This window comes from Stegostoma tigrinum, chromosome 17, assembly GCF_030684315.1.
Source record: "Stegostoma tigrinum isolate sSteTig4 chromosome 17, sSteTig4.hap1, whole genome shotgun sequence".
In the NCBI taxonomy this organism is placed as follows: domain Eukaryota; kingdom Metazoa; phylum Chordata; class Chondrichthyes; order Orectolobiformes; family Stegostomatidae; genus Stegostoma; species Stegostoma tigrinum.
In genome coordinates, this window is record NC_081370.1 from 52,714,905 (window position 1) to 52,740,736 (window position 25,832).

Consider the following 25,832-nt stretch of genomic DNA (forward strand, 5'->3'; position numbering starts at 1 on the left):
GGAAATAAAGCAGCAAACTTTATCATCTATATATTTCAGCTGTGAGTACACACCAAAAATATTTCATTTCCTTTGGGACTGGAGTCTTGAAAGCCACAATAAATGTAAACTTGTTCTTTATGTAATTCATCTCATATTTTGTTACATCAAGAGTTCTGTTCCGTTCACCTTGGGAGAGATTAAAGAATGTACCTGGAAAAGACATTAGCATCAGGTATGCATTATAAAGGATGTTTCAGACACCTACATTATGCAAAACCAAATTCCCTAAAATTAATTTGTTTAGGCTTCCTAAATGACATGCTGATGCAAGAATTTGTAGGCAGGGAGGGTGATCAAATATGCACCCTGTGTGCAGGTGACTGTTGTAAAGGAAGAAAGAAAAGCTCCAATATCCTACTACTTCATCCTCTTTACTTTTCACTGCCAACATTCTTGCTGTTCTTTCCTTTATGTTTCACAGCTAGTATATAATATACTTAGGTCCATTTAAGGGACATGCTTATGATATTACTGCATGGTAAAAGTTGTCAGTCTCCATCTTGACAATTCCTCTTGAAGTATGGCATGCTAAGGGAAGAATGCTCCAGTTTAAATCTGAATTGCTTAGCTTCACAATTGCCTGTTGTAATATATGTGAGATATCAGAAGCTGTAATAGAAGTCTGTTAAATCATTCGGTTCTTGTTACCTATGTTTTGTTCTTACATTACAGGAGCTGACACAAGTATCACCTCATTAGGTATGAGTAGCCTGGTGAAGTCCATTACCACCTCAAATGGGGGATTGAGAGACCAGAACAGAGCTGGGTTGATGGTGGCCATTTAGAAGGACACACATCCCAGATACTATGTCTTATCTCATCCTTCCTGGGCTCAAATTACTACTAGGACATCAATGACTTTCATCTGCTCTGATCTCACAATCACACATGGTGGTGCCCAGCATTCTACCTCTTAAAGCAACAATCTAATCACATCTATCATTCTCCTCAAAGTGTTGCGCATCATGTCCAATTCACATTTCAACCTCCTCCTTACTGCTATGTGTGGCTTATTTTAACTGCTTGGATCTCTGCTGGACCCATATATTTTTGTTTCCCTTGAAAGCAAGTTGCTTTGTTGTACAGTGATAAGTTTGACCATTCATCCATGAGAAAGTCTACAAATGCTATACATTTATGTACAATATCTAGACGTTGGTTAGTGAAAGCAAATTCCTGGTTGCAAGGATGTCGGGTCCTCTAGTGGCTGGTTGTGTATCCTGTGCCATGTGCAAGATCAGGAACCTCATTTCTTTTCACTATAGAGCAAGATATTTGCTCCCATAAGAGCATTTGCTTAATTTTGCAACCAGCAAATCATTCATAATTACTAAAGCTTTAGTCTGAGTAAATCAAGAGAATCTGTTTCCATATGCAGAAGAGTCTGTAACTAGATGCTTCAGACTTACAAAGGTAAGCAAAGGAACTAGAAGTGACACATGGGAAATGTTTTTAAGCAATTAAGATATGAGAGAGTGGTGAAAGTGGATTCAGTAGTGACTTTCAAAAGGGAATGAGACAATTACTTGATAAAGGAAATATGTTCTGGTGGTGGAAGAGTATCAGACAGAGTGAAATATCTGGATAGCTTTTTCAAACACTTGGCAAAACATTATGGATAGAATGACCTCCTGTGCTGTTTCTCATCCTAACTCTCATCCCAAGTTCCTGCAGTTTCAGTTCACTTCTCCTTAATCAACACTACCATTTCACTTACTGCTTGAAACCCCTTCACCAAGCCCTTGGCCTTGTTACTTCCTTCCTTCCTTGAAGAATCTCTACTATTCAAAGATCCTTTTGCTGCATTTTCTCCTACTCCTCAGCATTGTTTAATCTCTGATGGACCCTTGTATCTTTCCAATATTAAATGCATGTAGAAGTGGGAGCTACAGTAATTAAATGAGGAGAAAGAAAATTGCATCGTCATATCTGATGTTCAGAAAAGGAAACATTTGCAGCAAAAATAAGAGTCCTAAAAGTAAGTTGCATTGAAGCGGCTACTTCACAATACACAGAGGTAATCCTGAAAAGACCAAAGTATATGGTGGAATTACTTGAAGTGGAAGCAAATAAAGAAATTGGCGTTCAACAACAGAATGATAAGCAGTGAAGCATAAGCAGAGCTATGTTATTACTTTTCAAATCAAAGGCTAGGAGAGGGAGTTGGTGACCTTGATGCTGAGAATACTTTTCTTAACACTTTGCTGAAAGTTGGTGGTATCTTTCTGCTTCCAAGAGAGATCTTGTACAGAATATTATCGGGGTATGGATGGTGTGGACGATGATGGGATTTGACCCAGAATCAGGCAAGTCATCCAGCGTAGCTCATTTTGAGCAACTTGCTGTATGTTCTTTGCATTTGCCAAGTGGTTTAGCAAGTTTCTTGCTCGGCAGAGGCAAGTTGCCATGTAAAGGAGTTTAAAACTTGTTGCACACCTTATTAAAAGCACAACTCAACTCATTAATATGCAACTTCCTGTCTAACCAGATGCACCAAACAAGCTACACATAGAGAATTCTCAACATAGAAATCAGACCAATTTCCTGTGACCAGCTTGCCGCCGGCGGAAAATAGCCTCCATGTTGCTCAGCGTCAAACATCATCTTAGGACGTGATCCATTACCACCAACTGCATACAGCCCTTGCCCAAGGACATTGATATCCATCCTTTGCCAATTCCTTGTGACCATCATGGTCCTTTACTTGGCAGACTGCATAGGATGGACAAACTTGCATTAAAGGAGACTCTGGCAACTACCATTGAAAGGCTGAAGCAGGGACAGTTTGCACCCAGCTCATGGATTGGACCATGCTGCATCTCAGGGCTGCTCACTTATTCTGATGATCGTTCCTCAGCATCCAGAGTAGATGAGGGAGACGTCTTGCTGAGCAGTACACAGATTAACACCTACAAACATTACCAGCATAGCATGTGCTTAGACATCAAATGCCATTGGTGCTTTGAATCAAATATCATCAGTACTGTGACACAAATAAGCAGTAATAACTTAAAAGCAGGTGAATTCTGGCCAAAAGTGACTAATTGTCAGTGCAACTTCCTAGGCAGCTCTGGGAGGAGGGGAACAATTATGTGTTGTATGCAATGTGCGTATGGCGATGAACTCTAAGTGGAATGTGTTGCTGAGCAAAATCAAAGGAGAGTTATAGCATAACTCTGATGTGATGTGGAGACCACATTCTACCTACCAGCCTCATCCCCACCTCCTTGACCTGTCCTTGACTGACCTACCCCAATTCTAACGTTCCATCTACACTCACTTTTATTGGCTTCATCCCTGCCTCCCTGACGTGTCCGTCTTTTCTCCCACCTATCTGCTCCTCCCACTTCAATCTCCACCCCCACCTCCTACCTACCTGCCTCATCCCCACCTCCTTGACCTGTCCATTTTCCCTTGACCGACCAACCCCCATCCTAACTCTCCACCTACACTCACCTTTATTGACCCCATCCCTCCTCCTTGACGTGTCCATCTCCTCTCCACCTATCTGCTCCTTTATCCATCTTCCATCTGCCTCCCCCTCTCTCTCTATTTATTTCAGAATCCCCTTCACCTGCTCTGTTTCTGAAGAAGGGTCCATACCCTAAACATCAGCTTTCCTGCTCCTATGATGCTGCTGTACACCTTGTTATCTCTGATGTAATGTGTTTGTCGTACAGCTGGCATGGCACCGTCACCAAGTTAGTAAACATGCTATGACCAGGACCATGGGCAAACAGATGATAGGGTTGCTGAAGCAGTTCAGAGCATTCTCAGGATCCCCACAGTATAGTCCAGACGCAGTGTGCAGCAAAATCCTAGTATGGTGACTGCCTAACTGAAGCAGGAAACAAATTGATGTGATAGCTGCTGAACAACTGGGGTAGCAGAGACACATGTCTGAGAAGGAGGATGACATTGAGCTAGAGAAAGCTCTCCTTGTTCATGGCAGTATGCTGAAAGTGCATTGACCTGGAAGCCAGGCATGACCTAAATGACACCTGGTTCTAGTAGATCAGCATTGGGTGCAGGATGTCATCATGGAGTGTCAAGCAATCGTTGGTCAACGTCCCAGAATTGATTTACCTTGTGGGGCAAACTGCCGCCCTTACTCATTTCCTTTGTGTTCATTTTTGCCGGTTGTCTATAAATGTTAATGGTTGGACTTAATTTGAATGTGTCTCTATGAAGTTCCCTTATTGGGAAATGACAAGATGTGGGTGTCCAGTGGACACTGGGGAAAGAATAGTGGTAGGTTAAGTGAGAAAATTTAGAAATTTAGCCATTAATTATATTAATATGTCCTTGTGATAACTGTAAAGGGAGTCTCCTCCTTATCCACCACTATTCCTTGCCCCAGCCCCAGTGGAAGTAGTCCATATCCGAGCTTTGGCATCAGTTTGTTTGCGTTGATTTCAAGCATTTTCTTTTCAAACTTTGCCTCTGCAAAGTGTTTGGAAAAGAATAAACAAAGGCTCAGGGGAAAAAAGATATTAAAGGGGTGAATCTTATTTCCTTTTGGCCAATTGTGAGTTGCATTGACTGTTTGAAGGGTTCTTGTCAAGTGGCCCAGTGAGATTCCTCGCCATCAGAGATAATGGGAACTGCACATGCTGGAGAATCGGAGATAACAAAGTGTGGAGCTGGAGGAACACAGCAGGCCAAGCAGCATCTTAGGAGCACAAAAGCTGATGTTTCAGGCCTACACCCTTCGCCGTATTGTATGAAACGCACCTTATTAGCTACTTACCTCACCCTTATCGTAGCCATCACAGATTATTCTTCTCTGTGTCAGATTCTTCAAATGTATCTAAAAATGAGTGGCTTGAAACTAAAGTACTTGAAGCTTCTTTCCCTTCTCACAATTATTATGAATATTGTCACAGCATCAAGCATATCTCACGTCTGATTCCAGTCCCATCCTCCCACGTGCATTGCTCAGAATAACTCACCACTCAGCAGACATTTGCCAAAAGACCCTAGCACCTGTGCCATCTTGGAAATGCCACCCAGACAAGCATTGGCAATCTGCCTTCATTGTTTGGGCAGAGTAATGGCACTTCAGCCGCACTGCTCATAGTGCACAGCAAGCAAGGCTGACATTCCCTTGCATATACAACCCCATTCTGTCACTTAGTCACTGTTTAATCACATGGTTTACTTGCCCTTAGCTACTCCTCACAGCCTGTTGCTATGACAATACTCATAATAAATGTGTGAAGGGAAAGAAGCTCCAAGTACTTCAGTTTCAAACCACTTATTCTTAGATGAATTTGAAAAATCCTCACAAAAGAATAATCTGTGACAGATGCAATAATAGTCAGTTAATTAATGAGGTATGCTTGCTGTGATATGGTGAGCAATCTCGCAGAGTCATATGATGAGAATCCCCCATCCAACGCACCCTTGTCTGCCTTTAAAGAGAGACCACTCTCTCCACGACTCCCTTGTCGGCTCCCAATCCCACCACACCCGGCACTTTCCCCTGCAACCACAGGAAGTGCTACACCTGCCCCCACACCTTCTCCCTCACCTCCATCCCAGGCCCCAAGATGACTTTCCACATCAAGCAAATGTTCACCTGCACATCCGCCAATGTTGTATACTGCATCTGCTGTACGTGGTCTTGCTACCTCTACATTGGGAAAACCAAGCGGAGGCTTGAGGACCGCTTTGCAGAACACCTATGCTCAGTTCGCAATAAACAACTGCACGTCCCAGTTGTGAACCATTTCAACTCCTCCCCACCCCCCATTCCTTAGACAACATGTCCATCCTGGGCCTCCTGCAGTGCCGTAATGATGCCACTTGTAGGTTGCAGGAGCAGCAACTCATATTCCACTTGGGAACCCTGCAGCCCAATGGTATCAATGTGGATTTCACCAGCTTCAAAATCTCCCCTCCCCCTACTGCATCCCAAAACTAGCCCAGCTCATCCCTGCCTCCCTAACCTGTTCTTCCTCTCACCTATCCCCTCCTCCCACCTCAAGCCACACCTCCATTTCCAACCTACTAACCTCATCCCACACCCTTGACCTGTCCATCGTCCCCGGACTGACCTATCCCCTCCCTACCCTCCACCCATACTTTCCTCTCTACCTATCTTCTCCTCTATCCATCTTCGGCCCGCCTCCCCCTCTCTCCCTATTTATTTCAGAATCATCTCCCCATCCCCCTTTTCTGATGAAGGGTCTAGGCCCGAAACGTCAGTTTTTGTGCTCCTAAGATGCTGCTTGGCCTGCTGTGTTCATCCAGCTCCACACTTCGTTATCTTAAACCAGTAATGCAACTCACTTAGCCATGTCACCTCTTTTCCCTCAGTCTTTGTTCACTTCTTTTGCAAACGTACAATAATTCACAGCAAACACTTGGCAGAGACAAAGTCTGAAAAGAAAAGGGTTAGAATCAATCCAAACATGGTTTTTCGCTCACCAAAGCTTGGATATGGACTACTTCAATGGGTCTGGGGAGGGGAATAGTGGTGGATAAGGAGGAGACTCCCTTTACAGTTGTCACAAGGGCATGTCAATATAAATAATGACTAAATTTCTAAAAGAACATTTTTAGGAACAGATTAATCATCTTTGTGCAGATTCTTCAAATGTATCTAATAATAAACGGATTGAACTAAAGTGCTTTGAGCTTCTTTCCCTGCATACAATTATGAAAATTTTCATAGCAGCAGGCTATGTGAAGTTTCCAACAAACCAATATGGTCACAGATGCACAGTAAGGAGTGCCTCACTGTAGATTGTACTGTCCTTGGAATTTTTGCTTTTGAAACCATCAGGAATGGGGCTCCTCTTTTCTTCCCTGCCACACAACATTTGAGTAGCTCTCTGTCAAGCTGAGACTCAGAAACACACAGGCAACTTCAAACCAACAAGATGCTTTTCATGTTTTAATATTTGTAGTGTGGTAGTGATACATTTCTTTCCGTAAGGTGTAGCTACCTTAGTTAAAGCCCACTGTTTGTAAAGCATAACTTTCCTTTGGAGCTTTGGACATTGCTGACAATTTGGGATAAAATAATGAAGTTTTTTCAACAACTCAAAAAGTTGGAACTTTGGTCTTTTCTTCTCCAAAGAATTTCCTTTGTTTGAAACAAGCATTCTGTGTGTTGAGCGATGTATTCCAGGCTGTGTGTCCAAGACTTCTGGGATCACCAACGCTCAACTTTTGTCACTATACTTCATTCTAGATATGATTTGTTTAAAAGGCAAGTTACATGGACAGCAACAATAACCCTTTTTGCATCTTTTGCTTAAAATTACATTAAAAACTGGCAGAAGAATTCATTCTTTCCAGATTAGGACATAGAAATGAAGACTTTTTCCTTGTAATATAATGTGCTATATTTGACAGCAAATGAGCCATTTGTGTTTGTGTAATACAGTAGATGTGCCAGATTTGATTCTGATTAAAAAACATGTTATGTACAGAAAAGAGATCAAGTGGCAAACATACTTTGATACCATTCAGAATGATGCATCTGCATGTTACATCTATTCTGCTGTGGTTTAGCTGGTATTAATTTTCCCTGAACCATAAGGCTGTAGGTCCAAGCCTCACTCCAAGAGCTGAACATAAAAATGTAGGCTGAAAGTTCAAAAGGCAAGGCTGAACAACTGGCTCAGGGCAGATTCGATTTTGAGAACACCGCCTCTAAGATGATGTTAAGGTATACCTCCACTCAGTTCAGAAAGATGAATGAACAGCTGAAAAGAAAGCAATTAGGTTGAACTATAAGTTCTGTATACTGAATTTAATGAAACAATTACCTGTTTACAGGAAGACCTTGAGAAACTCACATATAAAATGGATAAGGCTCAGCAGGAACAATTACAGAAACATCAGCTGGAGTTCCAAATAATGATGGAGAAATTTAGACCTGCAGAAACAGCTGGAAATGCAGAGCACACGACAGTATATTGCTCATGAAATAATCTTTATAGAAAAGAATGCTAGCAATGATGATCAAGTGAAAGAACTCAAACAAGACAGAGGAACCCAAACAACTTTGAAGCACCAAGTGAAAGATGACCAGGCTTCCAAGAAAACAAAGAAAAAATTGAAGAGGCTGGACAGTTGTTATAGAAGGTCATGAGGAAACCATGCAGGACTAATAGAGCCTCTAAGTTTGATAGAATAAGAAAAATCTAGGATATAAAATCAGGAAATTTAAAGATGAGCTGGAAGCAGTTAAGGAACAAACCAGCATATGCTAAACAAATTAAATCATTTGACAGTTAAAAAAGATCTTAACAAAATAAAAAGAAAATGTCAAACATTTTAATAGCAATATTCTTTATAAACACTTAATTTCCATTCGAACCAGGTGACCATTTAACCAGACATTCAGCTTGACAGTTGTGATTTGGATTTTGCTAAACAATTTAACTATTCCAAATCTGATGTAGGTGCATTTTCCAGAGTGTGCACTCTCCTGGATACCGGCCTAAGAGTTTCCCTCCTCAGTTTAGGTCTAGTGGGTCTCTTTTGCTGTCTTAAATTCGCGTACCAGCAGCAACTACAGTGGCTTGCCGATTCAGATCCTGAAGAAAATTTGAACCATTTGGCCAAAACTTGGGGGTTTTTTTGGGTTTTGTTGTGGACTGACCTAGAGTCAGTCTGTTCAGGATATGTCCTGAGTGAGCTATGCAATTGTCTTCTCTCAAGGTTTGTTCCCCAAGCTCAGTCAGACTGGTGAGGGGTCTATTTCCATCAGAATACCTTGCAACGCATGTGTTTTGCTGCTTTTTCCAATGATAGAACTGGTTGTAGTGCTTGTTTGAAGTCCAGTTGGGCTTCAGCTGGTAAGTTCCTTTGCATGGCTACATCAATAATCCCACATATTAAATGGTCTCTTAGCATCACATTAAAGATTAAAACAAAGTCTTATGCCTATACTAGTCACCTTAAACAAGTCCAAAATGCCAATATGGATTGCCCTGGCTCTCAAATTGTTCAGTAAAACTGATAGCATCTCAAAATTAAAGGAGGCTTGGAGTTGTAATATTCCTTAATAGAATCTGTCAACTCTTAAAATGTTTTAGTATCTGATGCCTCAAGAAACATGAGGCTCCTAATAATCAAAAAAGCTGTGGGTCCACAAGCTGTCAGGAGAATTACTTATTGCTTTTCATCTGTCCAGGTATGATTTGCTCAGAAAAAATAATATTCTTTCCACATACTGGCCCCAGTCTTTGATGGCAAGATCACACAAGACAAGCTTCCCAAATAACAGCATGATGCCAGAAATGCTTACCCCCAAATTAAAGACAACTGTTGCAAACAAATTTCTTCAGGAGCACGCTTTTCTCTTAGCGTCTTTGAAATAACTCCACAAAGGCAGCTAGCCTGTCACTAATCACATGGCAAGCCCTTGAAACTGATCTAGCTTGCTCAGAGTGAACAAAATGTCTGACATTCCTATTCTAATCTGAAAACATGGGATCCCTGATTGGACCAGGTTACTAGCCCTGGTCAGGCAACTCATATTCTGTGAGGTCCACCTCGCTGACCTTGTTAAAATCACTACAAAGACCTTGCTGGAGAGGGAGCCAATGTAAATTATTCGCTTTTTCCTTGAAGAAAGTGAAGCAAATCATCTTGAAGTCAGAATTTCTGATAAATCTACTACTTAAATAAGTTTGCAGGTATTTTGAAAATTTTACTACTTTAAAATATCTCATGAGTAAGAAATCTACGAAACAAGAATACACTTATCATCCTGTTGAAGTGCCCATCCGCTTATATTGTTGTTTCTCAGATTCTGTAACTCAACTCATGCTTCCAATGTCCTCCACACCAGAAACCCCTTAGCTAATAAGCCATAAAGTTTTGAGGTAACAGATTGGAGGAATAAAAAAAAAGGTACATATCTGAGAAATACCTGATTTTAGGTAGGAGTTCAAATCTATGGGGCCTATATTTAAGGCGAGAGGAGAAAGATTTTAAAGGGGCCTGAGGGCATCTTTTTCACACAGAGGGTGATTTGTATGTGGAATGAACTGCAGTGGTAGATGCAGGTTTAGATAGTTAGGATATTTAAAAGACACTTAGACAAGTACATGAATAGGAAAGGTCTAGAGGGATATGGGCCAAACACAGGCACAGAGGACTAGTTTAGGGTGGGAAACTTGTTCACCATGGACGAGTTAGACCAAAGGGTTTGTATCCATGCTGTATGACTGTGACTCTGACTAGACAGTCTATTAGGGCCAATGATAAATCAACTAAACAGGTTCAATTAAGTACAATGTTGCCGAGAAGTTATTTCTTGATTATCAAATCTTAATCTGCACAGTAATATATGATGGAAATTGTACCCTTTAAATTAAACTCTGCTGCCTTTCTCCTTACAGTTTTAGTTCCATAGTGCCCTCTATTGAACCAAGTTAAAAACATAAGTTATCAACTAGAAAGGGAGTAGGTAAGCTAGAAGAATTATTAAAGCACGTGGTACTTCTAATCAAATAATTTACAGTTCCTTAAATCACATATTTATGAAGAAGCTAAATAAAGATTGATGTGAAAATGCAATGCTGTGAAGTTTTAAATAATGTGGTTGAATTAACCATTGCTTTATTTTAATGCATGAGAAGAAATTGAAGTACAATTATGATTATTTTAGTGTTGGCTGAATATTTTTGTATTAATTCAGGCTATGGGGGCTTTGCTGGCTGGGCTAACATTTGTTATCTATCCCTAATTGTACTTGAGAAGATAGTGTCCTTGAAGCACCATCATCCCTTGATCCCAATATTTTAGTTGTTACTATTGCCCTTACCCAGTTGCAATTGCACTGGAAGGGGACATTTTAATGAGGGCACTGGAGGACTAATGACCCAGCATCAAAACCGATGCTGTCACCACTGACCCAATCTCCAGGAATCCCAACACAATTAAGTCCCAAATTGGAAGTGAGAATCCTGCCACTAGGACACTTAACTTTAACGAGGACATTTAATTCCAGTTCTTCCATCCCACTGCAGATGGAAATCATATGCCAGAGAGCTGCCGGTGAATTAAAAGCTGGCAGTTTTCCCCATCATCAATTACTACTGAGGTCAGTGGGAGGGAAGAGAACAAACAGGATGCGTAAGATAGTGCGACCAATGTCTAATCAGATACAGAAAGATACACAAAATAAAAATAATAGAAGATTAGATTGAAAGAGTGAAAAAGCAAGAACACAAATATTTTTATGAATTGTTATTTTAAAGCTCAAATCCCCCAGTGACATATGAAACAGTGAAATTTGATTGTAAAAGTTGATTTTCAGCACCACTGGGGTTTTCAGGCATAATCAAGTTTTACCACGTTATTAATGAGGCTTCTTAGACTGAAATGGACAGCCTCCACTTTTTTGTCACTATAGTCGATTTTTACCAAAGTAAAATGTCACATTGTTCAACACATTTAGATGAACAACTAGACAGTGGGATGTCTTCTTTGTGCATCTCAGACAGCATTTTTTTGGATTATCATGCTTCGTAGCATATTTGCACTGATATGAAGTTGCTGTTTAATTTGTGCATAAATAGCAGTGCTGCTATTAGCATCAATTTCCAGATTCCAGCCGAGATTTTGGTTAATAATTTCAAGAAATATAAACGTCTATAGAAAAGTTCCAAAACTATTAGTTAAACTAGACAGCTGGCTCTAACTGGTATAATCTCCTTTACAATGATGTCTGGGCCCAGTGACAAGTAGTTACAAGTTGATCTGCTTTTGATGGAAATATTGCAGTGCAAAGACATTTGTTGCATTGCTAAATGCACTTTAATAGTTTACGCGATACCAATTTATGACTGTAAATAAACTATTAAAGGCAGGGAAAAGGGTGTACTGTTTTGAGCTCATTATTTTTGGCCAAATTAAGTAACACTACCTTTCAGGGAACTACCTTAGCAAGAATATGATATGATTTCATGTCATTTTATCTGCCTCTCTTCTTTTTAAAAGGCTCACCTGGCAAGTAGAAGATAAGGTCGATGCCAACAATGTGGCTTACACAAGTGGGAAACTGAGCCTACATACTGATTACCCTGCACTGCATTATCCCCCTGGGGTAAGACTGCTTACTTTTGCCGAAAACCCATAAAATTATTTCATTTTAAAAAATATAATGAAAAAATTTAAATGTAAAGCAAGCGGAAATATGTGGTGGGATGGGTACAAGCAAACTTTTTATTTTACTGGAATAAAAATGTCCACTGTTGCTTAGGCAACATCGTCTAACAGGACACGTTTGTCGAGTGTGAGTCGTCTCTCTCTTTGAAAACCATAACTTTATAAAGAAGAGAAAGGTGTTGTCATTCAGAATTTGGAACAGATTGTTGAGATGCTGAAACTTTCTGCTAATGTTTTAAACCCTTCTAGAGAAGTGAGGTAGGGGATTGTTGCAGGAGTGCAGGGACCATCTGGTATTTTCACTGGAAAGAAAAAGAACGTAGACGAGAGTGGGTACAACAATGATCAGAGCTGAAGTGATTTTAATGATTTCTGGGTGATATTTGAAAGGAAATTTTATTGGAACATGTTCTCTTTTCATTAAGTAAAAACTGGAAAATTGTTAAATTGTTGGAAAGTGGAAAGAATGCAGATTAAAAAGTGGATCCTGTTGTTTGCTGATGGAAGTCCAAGAAAGCAACCCAAAAAATTTGGAAGTATCCATGCATAGGTAAGGTGGAAGATTGAGTTATAGAGTTTTTAACAACATGCAAAGACACCTTTCAGCCCATTACGCCTATGCTGGTAATCAAACAACCCCCAAGATGGACCATCGTGTAAAAATGATGGAAAATTCTTCATTGTATCAACTCATTTCAATTCAGTCTGTTTTCTCTTCATTTGAGTTTTGAGTCATGGAAATCAGGAGAATTTACTTAATCCTCAGGAAAAAGATATTCCTTCAGTAGTCCTTATATATGTGTCAGCTATGACTCAGCCGCACAATCACCTGAGTGAGAGGTTGTTAGTTCAATCTCATCCTGGGAACTTGAGCGCAAAGATTGAAACTCCCATGCACTACTGAGGGAGTACTGCCTGTCAATCTTGCTGTCTTTTAGATAACTGATGCTCAGACTTCGAAGACATGAAAGAACAACCCCAGCACTGTTTTGAAGATCAGTAGAGTTGTTGCCCCTGTCCTGGCAAATATTTATCCCTCAGTCAACATCACAAAGAAAATATTTGTCATTAACACAAACCAACTGGCAAGAACTTGCGAGGCACAAATTACCTTCTATGTTTTCTACATTTTCCCACAGTGACTGTACTTCAAAAGTACTTCATTGACAATGGGGATCCTGGGGAATGAAGATTTTCTGTATATTAATTAGATTATAGATCAATAGAAGTTTGGAAAGGAGAGAAGGGAGGAAAGAAGGAGAGCAGAGAAATCACTTCTAAACAAGTGATAATTAAACATCCTAAAATACATATTTTTCAGGAAATTACTTTTTTTCAAATGTTCAATTAAATAAAATCTTTTTCTTCCATTCAATTGGCATCATTATTCAATATATTTCAGTTTCTGTGCTGGACACTTTTGAGGAAGAGGGGTTTCTTTTCTCTCAATGGCTTCTGTAACTTTGGAACTCTATCTCTGAAGGTGGTGGGCACAGGTCATTGAATATTTTTAAGGCAAAGGTAAATAGATTCTTGTCGGACACAATATTCAAAGGTTGTTAGGAGTCAAAGGGAACATGAAATTCAGAACAAAGACGTGATCTTATTGAGTGGGGAAGAGTAGCCAAACACCCTAATACTTGTATGTTCGTTTGAGTTATAGCTTGGTTATTGAAGGATTGTTCCAAGGAGTCCGGAATTCGAATTAAAGTAGCTTCAATAGCGTTCTTTAATCAGATTCCCTCTCCCAGGCTGAACCCTGGGATGGCAGGATGTACGTGTGATTTGATAAGTTACAACTATATTCACGAGAGTTCAGAAGGGTGAGGCGCAATCATATAAAAACAGGGTAAACACAGGAAGGATGTTTCCTGTCCCCTATTCCATCCCCTATTCCCAATTCCTCCGCCTCCGCCGCATCTGCTCCCACGATGAGGCATTCCACTCCCGCACATCCCAGATGTCCAAATTCTTCAAGGACCGCAACTTTCCCCCCACAGTGGTTGAGAACGCCCTTGACCGCGTCTCCCGCATTTCCCGCAACACATCCCTCACACCCCGCCTCCGCCACAACCGCCCAAAGAGGATCCCCCTCGTTCTCACACACCACCCCACCAACCTCCGGATACAACGCATCATCCTCCAACACTTCCGCCATCTACAATCCGACCCCACCACCCAAGACATTTTTCCATCCCCACCCCTGTCTGCTTTCCGGAGAGACCACTCTCTCCGTGACTCCCTTGTTCGCTCCACACTGCCCTCCAACCCCACCACACCCAGCACCTTCCCCTGCAACCGCAGGAAATGCTACACTTGCCCCCACACCTCCTCCCTCACCCCTATCCCAGGCCCCAAGATGACATTTCACATTAAGCAGAGGTTCACCTGCACATCTGCCAATGTGGTATACTGCATCCACTGTACCCGGTGTGGCTTCCTCTACATTGGGGAAACCAAGCGGAGGCTTGGAGACCGCTTTGCAGAACACCTCCGCTCGGTTCACAATAAAAACTGCACCTCCCAGTCGCAAACCATTTCCACTCCCCCTCCCATTCTTTAGATGACATGTCCATCATGGGCCTCCTGCAGTGCCACAATGATGCCACCCGACGGTTGCAGGAACAGCAACTCATATTCCGCTTGGGAACCCTGCAGCCCAATGGTATCAATGTGGACTTCACCAGCTTCAAAATCTCCCCTTCCCCCACCGCATCCCAAAACCAGCCCAGTTCATCCCCTCCCCCCACTGCACCACACAACCAGCCCAGCTCTTCCCCTTCACCCACTGCATCCCAAAACCAGTCCAACCTGTCTCTGCCTCCCTAACCTGTTCTTCCTCTCACCCATCCCTTCCTCCCACCCCAAGCCGCACCTCCATCTCCTACCCGCTAACCTCATCCCACCTCCTTGACCTGTCCATCTTCCCTGAACTGATCTATCCCCTCCCTACCTCCCCACCTATACTCTCCTCTCCACCTATCTTCTTTTCTCTCCATCTTCGGTCCGCCTCCCTCTCTCTCCCTGTTTATTCCAGAACCCTCACCCCATCCCCCTCTCTGATGAAGGGTCTAGGCCCGAAATGTCAGCTTTTGTGCTCCTGAGATGCTGCTGGGCCTGCTGTGTTCATCCAGCCTCACATTTTATTATCTTGGATTCTCCAGCATCTGCAGTTCCCATTATCAAGGATGTTTCCAGTGACTGGAAGTTCAGAATCAGGGGTCACAATCTAAGGAAATGGGGCCGGCCTATTAAGGACTAAGATGTGGAGAAATTTCTTCACCCCGGGAGCCGAGAGCCAGTTGAATTCTCTGCCGCAGAAAGCGGTTGAGGACGAAACATTGAATGTTTTCAAGAAGGTGTTGCAGTCATTCCATTGTATCCACTAGGGTTCTGTTTCTAAGAAACTTCTCAAAAGATAAAATTTGCAAGTGTGGACCCCATTAAAATACATGTGAAACCTTGGGTAAAAATTGCAAACTGGCCAGTTTTTGCCGCAGATGTTGAATTTTGTTGCAACATATTTTTTGGCGCAGATAGGTAAATTCGTGAGGCGTGAACTCACAGATATTGAGGATGTACTACAGATATATTTCTTGGTGTTGAAGGGATCAAAGGTTTTGGGGCAAAAACAGGTACTGGTTTGGATGATTAGCCATGATCATATTTAACAGCAGAGCAGGCTCAAAGGTTTGAATGGCTTATCCTACTCCTATTTTCTGTGTTCCTATATCAACAATGTCCTTTTAAAATCTTATGATTTAATACATCCAATATCATAAAGACCATTTTATCATTCTGATATCATTTAAAAGGTTAGGATGGATTAATAGAAAGTGTATATATAATTGCTCATTAATGGAGCATTTATGATGCTTGTGGAACCATATCTATCACGTCAGTTAGCAGAATATATTCATGCATGTGCAGTTTTTTTTGTGTCCAGACCAATAATCTTTGTGCCATAAGTAAATATGGAATGTTATGTTTGATCACCTTCAACCTATGTGCTTTGATTTTGCACGATAACAAGTTTTCAATATAACCAGTTCTTCCTGATCCATTATTATTTACATCCTCAAAGAATTCTAGTTCTTTGTCAAACACAATTCCCCTTTCATAAGTCCATGTTGTCTTTGAGTAAGACCATTTGTATATTTTAAGCGTACTGTTTTCACAAAAGTATAATAGACTCCAGCATTTTCCCTCTGACTGAATTAAGGTTAACCAGTTTATAATGCCTGGTTTTCTGCCTCTTGGCTTTTTTAAACAGTATGGTTACATTTGCCACCACAACGTACAGAATTTTGGAAGATGACAACCAATGTTTACACTAATTCGAAGAGTTTTTCCTTTACTATTCTGGGATGTAGATTATCGGGCTCTGAAGATTTATCACTATCAGTCCCATTAATTTCTTCAGCACTACATTTTTACTAATGCTAATGTCCATTGAGTCCTCCTTCTTAAAAGAATACTGCTTTCCTATCAACTGTGGGAAGTTTTTTTGTGTTTTCTTAAATGAAGATGGAACAAAAGTCATTGTTTAATTGCTCTTCCATTTTCCTGTTCTCCAATATCAATTCTCTCATTTCAGACTGTAAGGAGCCTACATTAGTCTTCCTTAATCTTTTTCCTTTTATATGCTTATAGAAATGCATGTAGTCTGCAATAATGTGCTTCACAAGTGTGCTCTAACATGCCGTTTTTAAAGAAATATTCTTTTAAATGTTCACAATCGACCATTACTGTGATATCCTTCAATTTACTTTCCCAATCCATCTTCTCCACAATTAAAAATGTGGCTTTAGAATACATTCATCTCTTAATCAATGTGAAGGCTGTCATATTTTGGCCAGCTTTTCCTGAAGATCTTACTGCACTTATGAATGAAACCTGTTTTGTTACACAAGTGTAGCATGCTACCTATATTCCACACCCTGTTTAGCCATGTTATTTGTTTACTTTCTTAAACCAAGTCAAGGATTTCCATTAATTATGTAACGGGCAGATTAAATTGATCATCTAGTGAGACTTAGAAATTGCTAATGGCAGCTGAAGCTAGTTATTTCTCATCATCCACTTTCTACCCACAGTAGCAAGATCTTGTTACTGCGTAGCTCCATGATTTACTGTTCTATGGAACGGTCTTGTTCCTATCAACTTGTCTTCCAAATTACTTTTGCCAACATAAATTGTTCTGTCTATAAGAAAAATAAAAATTCTCCATGATTATATTATTTCTTTCATTATAATCTCCTTTTATTTCTTGATTAATACACAGCTCTATAGCTGCTGTGGAGTCATAGAGGTTTACAGCACAGACAAAAACCCTTTGGCCCAATGTATCCAAGACACTTACATAGTGGAAGCAGGTCATCTGGCCCATCAAGTCTACACTGCCCCTCTGAAAAGCATCCCACCCAGATCTACTCCCTTACCTTTTCCATGTAATCCTGCATTTCCCATGGTTAATCCACCTGTCCTGCACATCCCTGGGCACTATGGACAATTTAAGTTGGCCAATCCACCTAACTTGCACATCTTTAGACAATGGGAGGAAACTGGAGCGCCTGGGAACTTGAGAGCAAAGATTGAAAATTATGGGAAGAATGTGCAAACTCCATACAGAGAGTCACCTGAGGCTGGAATCAAACCCAGATCCCTGGTGGTGTGAGGCAGCAGTGCTAACCACTGAGCCACATTTAAAAACGACTACCTAAGTGTTCTAAGATAACAAAGTGTGGAGCTGGATGAACACAGTAGGCCAAGCAGCATCTTAGGAGCATAAAAGCTGACGTTTCGGGCCTAGACCCTTCATTGGAAAAAATCCCATTTTCCAGCACTTTGCTCATCGCCTTGTGTGCCTTGGCATCGCAAGTGCACATCTAAGTATTTCTTAAATGTTATGAGGCATTTTTGCCAGTATCACCCTTTTATGCAGATTCAATAGTGAGAATCAGTGAGACTTAGAAATTGCTAATGGCAGCTGAAGCATTGCTTTCCATTCCTTCCACTTAAACAAATCCTGTTCTATGATGCTGTTGTCAATTTTCTCATCTGCCCTGAAGACCTAAGCCCTCGTCCATACAGGTGGCAATAGATCATACCAGTTAGTTAAGAGCAAAGATCCACAGACTCTTGTGTTGCAAATGTAGCACACTACCTATATTCCACACCCTGTTTAGCCATATTTTCTTAAACCAAGTCAAGGATTTCCATTAATTATGTAACGGGCAGATTAAATTGATCATCTAGTGAGACTTAGAAATTGCTAATGGCAGCTGAAGCTAGTTATTTCTCAACATCCACTTTCTACCCACAGTAGCAAGATCTTTCCTCACTCATGTACTTTTATCATTATTCACCATTAAGGATTCCCCCACAACTCCCATCTGCAGACTTAGAGAACAGATTCTACTTCCCTAACTACACTGAACAAAAACCAAAGTACTGTAGATGCTAGAAATCAGAAACAAAAACAATAATTGCTGGAATAAACGTTTCGGGCCTAGTGACCATTCTTTGAAGGGTCAATTTCTGCTTTTGTCCCTCACTTCACTGTTCCCTACCATTACAACGTTGCTTTCCATTCCTTCCACTTAAACAAATCATGTTCTATGATGCCATTGTCAATTTTCTCATCTGCCCTGCAGACCTAAGCCCTCATCCATACAGATGGCAATAGATCATACCAGTTAGTTAAGAGCAAAGATTGAAACTTCTCAAGCAGTACACTGGGGAGCCCCTTACCAGACTGGCAGTCACACCTGCCTGCTCGTTACCACTAACTGGATCCAAGCTAAAGGATGTGACTACCTCCTGGATTGACATGTTCAAATGACTCTTCCCTATTCTGATGTCATGCAACATCTGCACCTCTGGCCACAATTCAATTCTCTTAAATTGGAGTTACTTGCGTGGTTGGCATTTACGGCAGCTGTAGGTTGTCTTGGATTGAGGTGCTGTCCACAGTCTCTTGTGTTGCAAAAGTAGCATGCTACCTATATTCCACACCCTGTTTAGCCATTTTATTTGTTTATTTTCTTAAACCAAGTCAAGGATTTCCATTAATTATGTTATGGGCAGATTAAATTGATCATCTACTGGTAACACAAAGCACTAGATGTCATGGAGGCATAAAAAAAGCTTGCCTGCCCTCTCTGTATGGAACTCCTGTTTGCACCAATTTCCTAACTTTCCCACACAGTATGTCAGCAAATGATTTTAAAGTTATACATCTTTGTGAGCCTCATCCCAGGTTACAAGTGCTGACTCAAGCTTCCTGCTCACAGTAATTATTGTAGGTATTTCCTAACAAATTTGTTCAGAAATGTTATTACACATCACTGGAACAGGTGCAACTTGTTCAGGGGTAGGAACGCTACCACTGGACTATGAGGGGCTCTCTCACTAATTATTACCAAAACAGGTGATAGCTTGCAGCTGATTAGCTGTTAGCACCAGCTGCCCATCTGGACCATTTAAGTACTAAATAACTTACAACATTGAAAATTTTAAAATAAACTGAATTAAATTCAAAAAGTAAAGTAGATTTATCTTAAAAATGCTTACTCATTACTACTTAACTGAGTTCAATTCAGAGTGAGTTCCCAACTTTTAATCCGCTGTTTGTGATGTACTCCATTTTGCAACCACAGTTATAAAGTTTGACAGTCTCTAGGGAGGTTACTTTAATCATCAGCTCATTCAAAACTCTACAGAAAGTATTATGCCCTATACCAGTCAACCATCATTTGTATTCTCACTGATGTACTTTGGTATCCAGTCTCCAGCTCTTATAATCCTTGTGTTCAAACTTTTCTATATTCATCACCTTCCCGAGACAGTATTCCCAAAGTCTGCATTAGTCTAACTCTAGTCTTTGTGCATCCCTTTATTCCATCTTGGGCATATATCTTAAGGCCTCCAGGATCAATATTCAATCAACCTCTTTCCTTATTATTTGCCTTTTTATCTCCCTCTGTTCCTTTAAGGCCTTGCTTGAAGTGTATCCTTATGGCCAACACTTTTTCACAGGTCATTGTATTTCCTTCTTTGGCACATCATTTCTTTAATATGCCTCTGATGTGTCTGGAAACATTTCCTATATTAAAGATATTATGATCAAAGATTATTGAGATTAATTCTTTTTCTTTCTCCACACCCGAATGTTTGTAGCATTTTCTGTGTGTATTTCAGATTCCCAGCATCCACAGTATTTTGGTTTTCGGCAAATCCAAGGTCTTGTTTTGCTCCTTTATTGTGCACTTGGCATTTCCACTCTTTTTAACTTCACAGCAAAGTTCTTTAACTTGTGGCTAACAGATAACAATTCACCCATTTTAATCTGTATTTAACTGATCACTTCATGATGAAGCAATGACCCAGGTTGCTAGTCTATATTTAAAGCTGTCATCGCTGACTCTCAGCTTCATTGCTGGCTTTTTGAAGTTTCTTAATAGCATCTGAGAATTGAAGTTGCCATGTGTGGTGTCTGTCACCGCTGTATCTAAAATGACTGGAAATAGCTTGGGAGAATTGCAAACACTTGAGGATTCTTCGGCATCTCCTGAGACTGGTGAAATATTCCAAATCAAGAACACCCCCTAGTGGGTGAAAGTACATCAACAGTTTGCTTCTAAGGGAAAGGAGGGGTGAGTTCTTTGAACACAAAGTACTACTGGCTTTTACAGCTTTACCTCCTTCAATATTTTAAAATCTGTACACAGCACCACTTAGAATATTATTTGATCTCCTACTTTATTCATCCACCATCCACTGTAATAGCTGTCCAATATATATCATTTTGGAAAAATCTTGGGATTGTATATAACAACTTCAGGATGGGGTTTCTGGAAAACTAAAAATGCAAATGAGCATTCATATCGAGGGCTCTGTACAAACTTGACAGGCTTTTGACTTGTCGAGCAGTTGTCTGAGAAGCTCAATTGGCTATTGACCAACTGGTGATTATCTTTGGAAGAAAGAGAAGATCAGTTAAGATCTGAGATAATGGGAACCGCAGATGCTGGAGAATTCCAAGATAATAAAATGTGAGGCTGGATGAACACAGCAGGCCAAGCAGCATCTCAGGAGCACAAAAGCTGACGTTTCGGGCCTAGACCCTTCATCAGTTAAGATCTGTTCGGCATTGAATTGCTTGCAAAGTGCATACCTGGCAATAGGAGATCCAAAATAAATCCAGCCTCAATAGCAATCTAGCAAATCAGATATCAAAATCAGTCAAGTCTGTAAGGCACATAAGCAGAAGGTGGTGGAAAAGCTCAGCAGGTCTGGCAGCATCAGTGAAGAAAAGAAAGTCTTCAAGGCACATCAATTAGTGATTGATCCACCTTAATGAGAAGTGAAAGAGCAACCTCAGCAGGGACTGGCATTCATCTTTTTAGCTGGATGTGATAAAGAAAGCTAATTCTTTAATGAGAAGAATGATCTGATTTGGACTCTTTTAACAATAGTCATTTAAACTTCTGCAAAATACGTATGCACATGTACCCTCAGCCTTAAGTTTTCCTAACCTGCACCGTCTTTTATAAACTCGCAGTGTGATCCATGGGATGAGTTGTCAGGGAAGTGGAAGCTGCACTTATGGATTTGTCAGTGGTTTGACTGAGAGTCCTTTAAGTATGTTGATGAGTTTCCAATAATGCCAGACTAGTTACCCGACTCCCCCTGAAAAAAATGTCAATTACAGACCACCAGTGACACCAGCTGGAAAGCTTTGTGGCCCAGACAGTCTCACTCTCATATTTAAAGAGTAGGAAGGTTGGCAGCAATAAAAAAGTTTAAAGTCATTTTAAAAGGTGTTAACAAATAAATCAAAATATATTAGCTGTTTACTTTTGTAAAAGCATGCAGAATCTTAGTTTCCTGAAAGACCTTTTCTGTCACTGTGTACTGTCCTTGTGCATCTATATAAGCATTCCTAAGATTACAAAAATACCCTTGATAGTTAATCTCCAAATAAATTTCTAATGCATCCCTTGTTCCACATTGAACTACAGCCTTCCATCTAATGAAAAAGTTCATTCTCAACCCACTTGTGACACTAAATATTGCACAACATGTTTTGGTTTATGCTGGCAGCACTCTGTACATGGTGTGTACCCAACATGTAAACTGGAGAAGTATCATCAAAATATTGGGACTTGGGTTTTAAAAATCAATAATCTGTATTTTTTCAACCAAAATTTCAGCACTCAACTAGCACTGTGCCATGTTTTTAATGATATGCTTGACAATAAATGCTTCTAAAGAAAAGCATGAAAATAGCACTTTTAATCCATTAAGAATGACATTTTATTTTGCACAAGCTTTGCATTTTTCCAAAACCACAGAAAAAAGTGCGTTCATATGCACATAGGGACAATACATCCATCACTCAGCATTTCAGGAGAACTTCAGGTAAGCTTTAATTGAAGGCAAACTATAAAATTTACTTCTGTTGATTCTCCTAAGAAGGATTATTCATAGTATCTGACTTTGTTAAAATTGTGACGCAATCCAAACAAAATTCCTTCACCTATCTAGGGCTGCTGCTTCAGGATATCTGATAGTCTTAAAATATTCAAAGCATATGTTACAAAAATGCTATGTTGGGAAAAACTACAACTATTCATGAATCTTATTACTTCTTGCCACAATTTTAGTTGTGTCTTTTCAATCAAACTTTTCCACCAACACAGCTTCCTGTTTTTGCTGTGTCAACCATTATAGAAGGGACAACACCTCATTTTCTGCTCGTAGACCCTGCAGCCTTGTGGACTCAATATCGAGTTCAATAATTTTATGGCCTAAATTCTCCCATGACCCAATCCCCTGCCCCATGCAGGAGGCCTTGTTATCACATAGCCTGCCAAAACACACTACCCATTGTTTGCCACTAACAGTCTCCATTAACAGCTATTCACCCTCCTAGCCAGATCATCATCAAGTCCTTTGTCTATCCAACTGTCTTTCTCTCTCTTTGGGCTCTGTCTTTTATCCTATCATTTACTCCCTACCCCATCCCCCTCCCTATTTTTTACATATAAGCCAATGTTTTGCCAGCTACCATCAGTTCTGAGGAAAGGCCACTGGACCCGAAGCGTTATCTCTGACTTTTTCTTCACAAATGCTGCCAGACTTGCTGAGCTTTCCACTTCTGCTTTTGCTCCTGAAGTACAGCATCCGCAGTTCTTTTGTTTTTTATCATAGAATTTTTAGTCACTAGGTGGCTTTGTGGGCGTGTTTCTGAGGTTGTTCATCTCCATGACAGGCTTGTCTGTCTGTGTAAAATATAGAATAAAAACCGAAAGGACTGCGGATGCTGCAAATCAGGAACAAAACAGAAATTGCTGGAAAAGTTGAGCAGGTCTGGCAGCATCTGTGAAGAAAAATATCAGAGTAAACATTTCAGGTCTGGCATTCTGAGGAAGGGTCACTGGACCCGAACCATTAACTCTGATGAAGGCTATTGTATGGGAGCATTTTTGATGTGTTTAGAATTTTCTTAGCTTTCACATCGATTAGACTTTACTGAAATGTGCAGCCACAGTTCAGGCTTTTTAAAAAATGATTCATGAATTGCCTTCAAAACCGGAAGCTCAGCAGGTCTGGCAGCATCTGTGAAGAAAAACATCAGAGTAAACATTTCAGGTCTGGCAATCTCAGGAAGGGTCACTGGACCTGAACCATTAACTCTGATTTTTCTTCACAGGCGCTACCAGACCTGCTGAGCTTCTGGTTTTGAAGGCAATTCATGAATCATTTTTTTTAAAAAGCCTGAATTGTGGCTGCACATTTCAGTAAAGTCTATTCAATGTGAAAGCTAAGAAAATTCTAAACACATCGAAAATGCTCCCATACAACAGTCTTAATTTCACCCGCATTCATGTATAGGTTAAATAAAAACTGAAAGAACTGTGGATGCTGTAAACCAGGAACAAAAATAGAAGTTGCTGGAAAAGCTCAGCAGGTCTGGCAGCATCTGTGAAGGAAATATCAAAGATAACGTTTTGGATCCGGTAACCTTTCCTTAGAATTGGTGGTAGCTGGGAAAACGGAGGTTTATATGCAGACAAAAGGGAGACAGATGCAATAGTGAGTTAACAATAGGATAGAGCCCAAAGAGAAAGAAGAGCAGATGGATAGTCAAAGGAGTTGATAACAATCTGGTTAGGAGGGCGAATACTTGCTCTCAGCAACTTTTGTTTTTGTTCACGTGTAGGCTGTTGGTGAAGCTGATCTGTTAAGGTAAAATATTTCACTTGCAATTTGTTACCCTTTCCTCAACAAATGTCTTATGTTTGAAGCTGCTCTCATTGATTGATTTTATTGTCACGTGTACTGAAATACAGTGAAAAGCTTTGTTTATGAGTGGGACAGGCAGATCACTGCAAGCAAAGGATGAGATGAAAGGATGGTATGTTGCATCCCAGGTGCCAGGGCCCATGATGTCTTAGATCGTATCTTCAAGATCCTTAAGGGGGAGGATGAGCAACCAGCAGTCGTAGCACACATTGGTACCAATGACTTAGGTAGAAAAAGGACTGAGACTGTGGAAAACGAGTACAGGGAGTTAGGTTGGAAGCTAAAGTCCAGGACAAACAGGGTAGTTATCTCTGGGTTACTACCAGTGCCACGTGATAACAAAGTAAGATATAGGGAGAGAGTGCAGCTAAACACGTGGCTCCTGGGAGGGAGGTTTGCTAGAACTGTACGGAATGGTTTAAACTAGTTTGGCAGGGGGTGGGGAACCTGATTTATAATTCAGAGGATGAGGTATTCAGCCTTCCAATAGACACAACAAGGAGTGAGGTGTTTTATAAAGAAATGCGGTTGATGGAGCGTAACTGCAGACACTGAGATGGTTTGAGGGGTGTATACTTCAACGCAAGAAGTATCAGAAATAAAGCGGATGAACTTAGAGCATGGGTTGGTTCTTGGAACTACGATGTTGTGGCCATTACAGAAACTTGGGTAACTCAGGAAGATGAATGGATGTTGGAAGTTCTGGGATTTTGATGCTTTAAAAGAGGAGGGGGAGTGGCACTGCTAGTCAGGGCGAGTATACTGAAAGGCAGTTCGAGAATGATACGTCCACAGAGTCAGTTTGGGTTGAGGCCAGAAACAAGAAAGGAGCAGTCACTTTGGGGTTTTTTTACAGACCCGCGAATAGTTGCAGAGAAGTGGAGGAGAGGATTGAGAGGTAGATACTGGAAAGGTGCAGAAGTCACAGGGTTGTAGTCATGGGTGTCTTAAACTTTCCAAATATTGATTGGAAACATTTTAGTTGTAATAGTTTGAATGGAATGGATTTTGTCCAGTACATTCAGGAAGGATTCCTGACACGGTATGTAGATAGACCAACATGAGGCAAGGCCACTTTGGAATTGGCGCTTGGCAACGAACCGGGCCAAACGTTAGACCTGTTGGTAGGAGAGCATTTTGGCGGTAGTGATCATAACTGTTTCTTTCACGATAGTCATCTATAAGGATAGGTACATACGGCAGGATAAAGTTTATAATTGGATGAAGGGTAATTACAATTCAGTTTGGCAAGAACTGCGTAACATAAATTGGGAACAGATGCTGTCAAGGAAGAGCACCACAGAAATGTGGAGATTGTTTAAGGAATGCATTCTGCATGT

General features: G+C 40.7%; 1 protein-coding gene across 5 annotated transcripts in view; it reads left to right on the top strand.

Annotated features, from left to right (window-relative positions):
- The window catches only part of bbox1 (butyrobetaine (gamma), 2-oxoglutarate dioxygenase (gamma-butyrobetaine hydroxylase) 1), a 177,237-nt gene that overhangs the window by 116,487 nt on the left and 34,918 nt on the right, over positions 1–25,832 (top strand). For all 5 annotated transcript variants that reach the window (XM_048545120.2, XM_059652150.1, XM_048545121.2 and 2 more), the window contains exon 5: positions 12,013–12,118. In XM_048545120.2, coding sequence (XP_048401077.1) covers positions 12,013–12,118 — 106 coding nt within the window. The remainder of the gene's footprint in view (positions 1–12,012; positions 12,119–25,832) is intronic.